Source organism: Vigna radiata, chromosome 4 (genome assembly GCF_000741045.1).
Source record: "Vigna radiata var. radiata cultivar VC1973A chromosome 4, Vradiata_ver6, whole genome shotgun sequence".
Taxonomy (NCBI): Eukaryota; Viridiplantae; Streptophyta; class Magnoliopsida; order Fabales; family Fabaceae; genus Vigna; species Vigna radiata.
Genome location: NC_028354.1, coordinates 18,359,166 through 18,369,329, shown reverse-complemented (window position 1 = coordinate 18,369,329; position 10,164 = coordinate 18,359,166). Strand labels below are relative to the sequence as shown.

At 36.5% G+C, this 10,164-nt stretch overlaps 2 protein-coding genes across 2 annotated transcripts; one reads left to right on the top strand and one right to left on the bottom strand.

The window, feature by feature from the left end:
* Window positions 1-434: 434 nt before the first annotated feature.
* Window positions 435-3,198, bottom strand: LOC106758479 (receptor-like protein kinase FERONIA). The gene has a single exon (XM_014641397.2). It carries the CDS (start codon window positions 3,136-3,138, stop codon window positions 529-531), a length of 2,610 nt encoding a protein of 869 aa, XP_014496883.2. The 5' UTR covers window positions 3,139-3,198; the 3' UTR covers window positions 435-528.
* Window positions 3,199-6,993: 3,795 nt separating this feature from the next.
* Window positions 6,994-10,062, top strand: LOC106758478 (receptor-like protein kinase FERONIA). The gene has a single exon (XM_014641396.2). It carries the CDS (start codon window positions 6,994-6,996, stop codon window positions 9,613-9,615), a length of 2,622 nt encoding a protein of 873 aa, XP_014496882.1. The 3' UTR covers window positions 9,616-10,062.
* Window positions 10,063-10,164: the final 102 nt, after the last annotated feature.

Sequence of the window (10,164 nt, the reverse complement as noted above, 5' to 3'; positions counted from 1 at the left end):
TTTTTTTTTTTTTTTTGTTACAAGAATCTAAAAGCTGTTGGATGGGTAGTATGTGTTCTTACAAAAGGTTGAGATATTCATATAAGACCTTTTGTTTCCATGCTTGGACCTAGTCTAAGATTGTTTAGTTTATCTTAATTTAAATGTGATTACTTTAAGAACATTCTTAATAAGGATCCAAATGATCATCTAGGTATCCTCTGCATATGATTTTGGAAGAATCTATTTACACTTTATCGGTGATATTCCAAGGTGTAATATTTTACAAAATAAAATTTAGAAGAAAGAGAATTTGAATATAGACTAAAAATAACTACATATAGCGCTATGAAAATTACACATTAAAAGAGTCTAAAAATAACTATATAACAGTGCTATGACAATTATCCATATTAAGAGTCTAAAAATTTAAGTATAAAACAGTGCTACGACAATTATGCATATAAAGAGTTAATACCACTAAATATTTTGAATAAACTAGGAATAATCTTCATTAAATACTAGTAACAGCATATTGAAGTGGATTAATTAGCGTCCCTTTGGATGATTAATCTCAGAGAAAACAAGCTCTGAGATCAACCTGTCAGATTCCTGACTCGCGTAGCTTGTAGAGTTCAATCCACTGCTATTACTGAAGTCCGAAACATGCATACTACTATGGCTACCGCTAAACATGTCCTCAGTAGTACTGTCTTCATAATCCCCACCACTTTCCAACACGACATTGACATTAGCACCATCCTGAAGCTGAAGTTGCATAACAAACTCCAACACTCCAACCACGACGTTCATGGAAGGTCGCTGATTCCCATCCTCAAGTAAACAGCTCAACGCAACCTCACTAAATTTGCGCAAACAGTGAGGTGCTATCTGGCCCTTCAGTGCTGGATCCACAATCTCACTCAGAAACCCCTTCTCATACCGATGCTTCGCCCAATTCACAAGTGACACCTGTTGCTTCTCCGCCGTTCGGAGCAAAGGCTGCCTCCCGCACAATACCTCCAAGAGCACCACCCCATATGAGTACACGTCCGACTTCTCCGTCAAACGCTGTCGTTTGTAATACTCCGGATCCAAATACCCAACACTGCCTTTCACCTTTGTGCTCACATGGGTCATTGAAGAACCCGTGGGCCCAATTCGAGATAACCCGAAGTCTGAAACCTTCGCCACCCATTTTTCATCCAACAAGATGTTTGTGCTCTTCACGTCACGGTGAATGATCATCTGTTTTGCACCTGTATGCAGATAATGCAGTCCTCGTGCGGCCCCTATGCATATCTGAAGCCTTTGAGTCCATGAGAGCGGAGGGCTATCGGTTCCGTAGAGATGGTCACGGAGGGTTCCGCGTTCCATGAAATCGTAAATGAGTATCATCTCGTTGCTCTCGTAGCAGTAACCGATGAGGGAAACAAGATGGAGGTGACGAAGTTGAGAGAGCATTTGGATCTCGTTCATGAACTCGTTCAGACCTTGCTGAGAACCGGGTTTGAGCCTTTTGATAGCGACAGGTGTTGAGCCGTCGTCAATGTAGCCTTTGTACACGTCGCCGAAGCCTCCCGCTCCAACGACGAAGAGTTGGTCGAAGTTGTTTGTGGCGGCCCTGATTTCTGCGATTGAGAAGTGACGGCAGAGGTTGGTTGGTAGCGATGATGAGCCAGAGCCACCTCCGCGAGAAGTTCCATCTTTTTGGTTTTTGTAAACGGCAACGTTTTGCTTGAGGTTTTTGATGAAGAAAACCACCATAAAGGAGAGTAAAACGACAGCAAAAACTGCACCTGCGACTGCGGCAGTTAGGGGTCTCTTGGTGCCGCTATTTTTCTTCTTTGAGATTTGCTTATTGGTGGTTTGTGGAGGAGGGTCTGGGTTCGGTTCAGCGAGACTACCTGTTGTGTCGTTGATTTTGAAAACTTCAATAGCATTGAGTTGTGCATCCTGAATGGAGCTCATACTATTAGGATGCATTTCCAGTGAAAGATATACCTTTTCCCTATTTCCTGGAATGTAAACTGCGTAATCTTTAACCACTGGTACACCCTTCTGGTTGTCGCTCCACTTGAGAATGTCTGCCCCTCTTTCAGCCAACTGATCCTGAATGAAGATGTAGAACATTTGGTCACCGGGGTCTTGAACCTCCGGGTTAAGCTGACAAAAGTGTAACCTTAGCAAGTAGAAGAAGCCAGAATAAACGGGAAGCTGCCATGTGAGGTTCTTAAAGGGATTCATTCCAATATTCCTTACGGAGCGGTAGACTTGGTCCGGTGCCGTGTAGTTAGGAATCTGAACGAAGCTGAGATTAGTTTTTTTCGCATAATCAGTAGATGGTCCACTGTCAGTAATTAGGTATTTATCATCCGTATCCCAGGTCCTGAGCATGCCAGTGTCCTGTGACGGGGAGATTTGTGCTCCTCCAACTTTCAATCGGTGCTTTGTCTCGAGAGCAGAGTTATTTGTAATTATATATACTTGGTTGTGACCAACAAATTGTGGCAATTTAGTGATGTCGTCAGGAACAGTGTAATTAGGGTTGGAGTAGTATAGATAAGAGGGCATTGAAACAATCTCGATTCCATTTATGAAAGCGTAGGACTCTGTGGTACTTGGAGCGAAGGTTATGTCGAGCCTCTGATCATGTTGGAGGTAGATACAGTACTCTCTGAACAAGATGTCGGAGTGGGTTGGGTCGTCATCAGCTTCAGCATATAGGGAAGGATTGAAATGTTGAAGGAGGGTGTATGGGCCTGCTTGGACTGAGAAATTGGCTTTGTGGCGGTCAAACATTTGGTATGAAGTTGAGTAGAAGAAGAGACGAAGAAAGAAGGGGCCTTGTGTGGTGACGGGGAAGGAGTAGGTGAATTGGAAGTGAGAGAGACGAGCATAAGTGTAAGGTCCCTGTATTGTTGATTGTGTGTCTGCTTGAACAGTAACTGAGTCCTTGCTTTCGGAGAGGAATTTCGTATTACTATCTCCAGTCCAGTTTCGACCATCGAGAGTGAAGTTTATAGCAGAGCCACAGTTTACGGTGAAAAGCTCAACGGGACGGTAAATAACGTCTGCTATGGAAAAGTAAGGGTGGCACAAGGAGAGGAGGAAGAAGAGCATGTTTCGCAAAGCAATTGGTCTGTAAGTTGTGCCCATTGCTAAACTGTAAGCAAAGCTGTACACACTAGTAATACACAGACCATTGATAAACGTTTATTAATCAGATTTTTGTATATGTTTTACGAAAACATGGGAGGCTTTAATGCACTGGGTACCACCTTTATTATCATCGTTCGTGGAAATTTCAGCCTTGCCAAAAATATCTTTGAATGATTTTTTGTCTAACATCCAATATCTTAAAAGAAACGTATTTATGTACATAGAAAAAAGTTTACCAGTATTTAATGTTGATATAGACAGAATAAAAATAATAAATTTATAAATTATACGACAAAATTAACAACACTAGTCATTTTAATTATTTTTATTTTTGTATTAACATTCAAAAATATTTTGAATTATCTTATGAGTTTTAAAACATTATTCTGTAAATACTTTTATAGTTTCCCTTTATAAGAAATTATTTCGTATTACTTAAAAATAATCGATATGTATGTATGTATGTGAATGAATATATACAATTTTTTTAAAAAAACTATTTTTATAAATTTATTAAAGAGATCGAATGTAAAATAAACTGTTACTCTATTATCTTTTATATATAAAGAGAATTATGTTTTAATTGAATTCATAATAAGTAAATATCTTTAATGTATAAAATTATGAATCATTTCAATTGTGATTAAGAGAACAAACTATCCCAATACTAATTTACTCCGCTGTTAATTTTTTTAATCGATAATAATTTTTTTACATTTATTTATATCTTTTTTTAAAAAGAAAAAATATATAAAAATTTACTTCTTTATACTTATTTTATTTTTATGTAAAAACGTATCTCTTTAACATTACTTTTTTACGAATTTAATGAATTTGGAATATTCTGTGTATGTGATATGAAATTGAATTGAATTAGGAATAATGGTGTAAGGTATTAAGAAAAGATGGATGAATAGCCTGATCTCTGAATTACTAAGATTCTCGCTATTGAAAATTGAACTGAACTGCTGATCCCGATTTCAAAAAGACTGTCCTAAGAATGTTCTTATGCCCCACTGCACATGGAAAAGAAGAATTAATGAGGGAGAAAGTTAGGTTTATTACTTGCAACTGCCACCATAATGAAGTGCAAGCTGTAATAGTGGGACTACAGTATATATATATATATATATATATTATAAGGGGTAGATATTGGATGTCCATTACAGTGTAGAAGTGATGAGAAGCATGAAGAAGCAATCAGCAGCCCGTTTGTTGTTATGGGTTGTGATGATTATGCTGCATGAACATCTTAGCATTGCAGCTGTAAGAAACTCCAATGAGACCATGTCTCTTTGTGATGGCTCCCTACAAGACTGCCCCATTCTCCATCAACTGGAGTCGCAATTTGCCACCATCACCGCCAGAATGCTTGCTGAGGGCAATCCTTTGATCAATTCCAAGGTTTTTAATAAAAATAGGCCAGTCGTCAATAAACGAGTTTGTAGGGACTATATTGGTTATCGTTCCTGTGCGCCCTTCGGAGGCTCTGGTAAGAATCCAGAAAAGTGTAATGTCTACAAAAGGAATTGCCCATGATGAATATCTAAGATTGTGATCTTGTTGGTCATGCTATTTATCTACTCCGATGCTTTGGCTTCTTCCGTCTGATCAGTTTAGCATGTTCTTTTCTTGCAAGAATAAGTCCATGGTACAAATTTCAGGAAAGATAGAGATTGTAAACATATCTGTGACCTTTTTCTGCAATCAATTTTCTTGAACTTCTTACCTGTGTATCTTGAACTCGTTGTTTATTGTTTGTGTCTATATCTATATATATATATAATTAACTTTCAAAAATTTTCACTCATTTTATTTTTATTTTCTGTGTATGTGTGAATTTTTCTGGATTTTAAAAATCATAGTAATTTATATGTATTTATAATTTGACAAATGAAAACAAATAAAAAAAAATGTGTATTACACAAATTATCAAGAATCACACTCCAATTTTCACAATCAATCTGCAGACATAAATGTGTTTAAAATATAAAGATATTAATAATAATAATAATAATAATAATAATATTATTATTATTATTATTATTATTGTTATTATTATTATTATTATTAATAATAATAAAAATGGGGAGCTAAACCAAAACACTGTCCACATCTTATTTATGGACAAAAGAAAATTTGAAATTCAAAAGTTGATTTGAAATTTTTATATAATATTGCTTCCGGAATTTTTATTTAAAATCATTAAATCGAACATAATTTCAGTATTCTTTTTTCTAAAAAAAAAAAAAACAGGATATAAGAATCCAAACAAAGCATACTATTTAAAATTAAAAACCTTTAAATGTAATTTATCTTTAAAAATAGACTATATTTTCTCAAATAAAAAATTAAATTTATTGAAAAAAATTAATCATAAAATAAATATTTGGAGATTGAAAAAAAAAACAAGTAACATTTCTTCTCTTTCTCTGTCGCACCATTTCTTTTTCCAACATGTTCAATTATATGATCAGAGCCTCAAAATTTTGTAAAATATATGTGAAAAACCTATTCATACATGTTTGATGTTGTTTTTTCTAAATACATAACTCAGTTTATCGAGGCTTTTACAATATTTATTATATTAAATGATTCAAGAGTTATTGATATTAATAAAATAAAGGTCATGAAATACAAAAATGATGTAGGCGATGAAACAACAAAACATTGATTCATATTTACAATTCATGACATTTTTTCATACTTTAATGATGACATCTCATGCCTTAAAGTGGGAATGAAAGATAATGGAAGCCAAAAGTAACTTGATGAGTGGGAAATATCTATTGCTATTAGTGCACTCCAATCTTCCTCTTTGTGCCCATAAACAACGCACCATAATGTATTTATAGTCTATCTAACCAATCAAGTGTGGGTGGATGTGGAAATTTCGAATGTCTTTTGTTTACTTTCTACCCAAAAAATAATAGTTAATAATATGACTTTCTTATTGACTTGTTCATTGACCAAAGGCCTATACAAAAAAGGAAGTTATTTTATCTATTGTTCACTGTTATCTTTTAATTTAGACATTGTACATTTTTTAAATTTATGTAAATTTAAACCATTAATTAAAATTGTCAATATATAACTAATTTAAATGTACAAAATGTGAAAAACAAAGTAGTATGTTCATATTTTAAAATAAAGTGCTTCAACACTTTACTACTTTTAGTGTATAAAATATAAATATTTTTGTAAATACTCTATGAACTAAGAAGTCTACCTTAATTTTAAATTTTAGCTCAGCTAAACCTGTTTTTAATGAAAAAAAAAGACAAATGGAAAGGGTCATAAATTTATAATCTGAATTAAAAAGTATTTAAAAATAATCAATATTTAACATTTAAATAAATCAAGACAAATGAGTAGTTCAGATTTTTAAATAAAATACTACATAGAAACATCATTAATATTTAAACTGGCAAAGTTTGTTAAATAAAAACATAGCTATACCTAAAGGTGATTTTGACAAGTTGTCTGTGTAAGAAGAAACGAAAGAAAAAAAAAAAGAATAAAAGAGAAGAAAATCTTTTGAAAATAACAAACAAAATAAAAAATCTTATAAATATAATAATTCACTATGTTACTGAAAAATAAGTATTTTTATTCATTTAATTATACATAACTTATTATCATATAGACACAATTGATTATAAGCATGCTTTTTCTTTTTTATTTTATTCTCGTTAAATTACAATAATAAATTATTAAAAATAATTTAATGTTATTAAATGTTAATAAATAAAATTGTTAAAAGAAATAAAATTATATTTTTTTTTCTAATAAAATCCTTTGTAGTTGAGAAAATTTATCAGAAATCCTTATATATTCATTGGTAGATTTATGATGTTCGAGTTCACCTCTCTTTGTTACCGTTACTCTGATGACAGATTATCGATGGAGTCAAGTTGTACAAGAAGAGCTTTAAGAACCATCCTCTTCCTCCTCCTGTGGTGGTGCCTCTCTTTCATTTCCATGGCAGACGTTATTTATCGTCCCATTGACCTCTTTAGCATCAGCTGTGGCTCATCCAACAACTTCTCCACTCCCGACACTCGGAATTGGACTTCAGACAATCACTTCCTCTCTCCAACAAACCTCTCAGTCGCTGCTCCTTCACTCACACCATCTACCATACAGGGTCCCTACACCCATGCTCGTCTCTCTCACTCTCCATTCACTTACTCATTCCCTCTCACACCAGGCCCCAAGTTCGTTCGTCTTTTCTTCTACTCTACTTCATACCAAAACTTCCCTCGCTCCCTAGCCTCTTTCTCAGTCCAAGCAGGCCCCTACACCCTTCTGCAAGATTTCAATGCTTCACTCAACGCCGATGCCGATGATGACCCTAGCCACCCTGACATCTTGTTCAAAGAGTATTGCATCAACCTCCAAGATGGTAACAGGCTCAACATAACCTTCCTTCCTAGCACCACAGATTCCTACGCTTTCATCAACGGGATCGAGATTGTTTCGATGCCCCCTTATCTCTACTACACCGATCCTGACGACTCCACAGAGCAGCCGCAATTTGTTGGCACCATGACCACATATGTCGTTGAGAACAAGTTTGCTCTCGAGACCATGTACAGGTTAAAAGCTGGTGAACATACAATCTCCTCCTCTGAGGACACGGGTATGCTCAGGACTTGGGATTCCGATAGCAAGTACCTAGAGACAAAAAGTGAAGAATCTATTGAGTTTAAGAGTACAACTAATCTGAGCTTCACTAAGAAGACTCCTAACTACACGGCACCAGACCAATTATTCCGATCTGTAAGGAATATGGGAAGAGATGCCTCTATCAACATGAGGAACAACATCACTTGGCAACTTACCGTTGATTCCGGCTTCACCTACTTGCTAAGGTTATACTTTTGTGAGCTTAACCCGAGAGTTGACGAGGCTGGTGTTCTGAGATTCTTCATCTTCATACATGATCAGTTGGCTACCGATTGGGCAGATGTTTTCATGTGGACGAAACAGTGGGGTGTTCCCGTGGTTAAAGAGTATGTAGTTATCATCTCAGAGAATCCGAAAAAAGTTAACCTTTCGCTAAAAATGCATCCTCACCCTAAAAGCATTATCCAGGACGCACAAATAAATGCAATTGAAATCTTCAAAATCAGCAATTATAAAGGTAGTCTCGCCGGACCAAATCAGGACCCTCCTCTACAAACCGCAGTGGTATCCCGTCAAGGCTCAAACAATAAAAATGGAGCCTCCAAAAAAACCCTCGCCGCCGTGACAGGGACAGTTTTCGGTGTCCTTTTGCTCTCTTTTATTGTCGCTTTCTTTTTCGTCAAACGCAAGGAAAACATCTCCGTTGAAAGTAAGAAAGAGGGAAATTCTCGCCGGGATGGGTCATCACCACTACCAACCAACCTCTGCCGTCACTTCTCAATCTCAGAAATCATTGCCGCTACCAATAACTTCGACGAACTCTTCGTCGTTGGAGTGGGAGGCTTTGGCAACGTGTACAAAGGCTACATCGACGATTCAACACCTGTGGCAATCAAAAGGCTCAAACCGGGTTCTCAGCAAGGTCTGAACGAGTTCATGAACGAGATCCAAATGCTCTCTCAACTTCGTCATCTCCATCTTGTTTCCCTCATCGGTTACTGCTACGAGAGCAACGAGATGATCCTCGTTTACGATTTCATGGATCGTGGAGCCCTCCGTGATCATCTCTACGACACCGATAACCCTTTGCTTTCATGGAAGCAAAGGCTTCAGATATGCATCGGGGCGGCACGAGGACTGCATTATCTGCATACAGGTGCGAAACAGATGATCATTCACCGTGACGTGAAGAGCACAAACATCTTGTTGGATGAAAAATGGGTGGCGAAAGTTTCAGACTTCGGATTGTCTCGAGTTGGGCCCACAGGTTCTTCAATGACCCATGTGAGCACTCAGGTGAAGGGCAGTGTTGGGTATTTAGATCCGGAGTATTACAGACGACAGCGTTTGACGGAGAAGTCGGACGTGTACTCGTACGGAGTGGTGCTCTTAGAGGTATTGTGTGGGAGGCAGCCTTTACTCCGAACGGTGGAGAAGCAACAGGTGTCCCTCGTGGATTGGGCGAAGCATCGGTATGAGAAGGGATCTGTGAGTGAGATTGTGGATCCAACACTGAAGGGTCAGATAGCACCTCTCTGTTTGCGCAAATTTAGTGAGGTTGCGATGAGCTGTTTACTTGAGGATGGGAGTCAGCGACCTTCCATGAACGACGTCGTTGGGGTGTTAGAGTTTGTTCTGCAGCTTCAGCTTCAGGAGGACAGTGCTCATGGTGATGTAGTGTGGGAGAGTGGCGGGGACTATGAAGGCAGTGCAACTGAGGACATGTTTAGCAGCTCCCATAGTAATAGCAATGTATTGAACACTACAAGCTTCGGGAATAAGGAATCTGATTGGTTAATCGCTGAGAATGTTTTTTCTGAGCTTAAGGATCCAAAGGGACGCTGATCGAGGTTAGTGTGCTCAATCAATTTTCAAGTAGAGTTTGGTGACAAGAAAAATGGTTCCAATTGTTATAGCAAAGGGCATTAAAGTTTGATCTGTGTGGAACTAGCCATCCCACTAAGGTTCACAACTCTAGTTCTAGCAAAGGGGTTATTGTTTCTCAAGATTTGATTAAAAGAACGGAATTGGAAGAATTTACTTTCTTGTTTATTCTAAATGTTATGCAAAGAGCATAATGTTCTTTAGGAAATTAAACCAAAATTTCTTCCTTTTTTTTTTTTTTTTTTTGTTGTGGGTTATTAATGTTCTGGTACCCAGCAGTAGTATGAAAGTTAGGTTCATTTGGTGATAAATACATTATTCTAAATACTTATGTAAATGAATTGAAAGTCTTTCATTTAAAGAAATATGTATACAGTTGCAGAAAGAAGATACAATGGTCTTCACTCAATTTGTATCTCTTTATTGTAAGAACTTCAATATATATATATATATATATATATATATATATATATATATATATATATATATATATATATATATATATATATA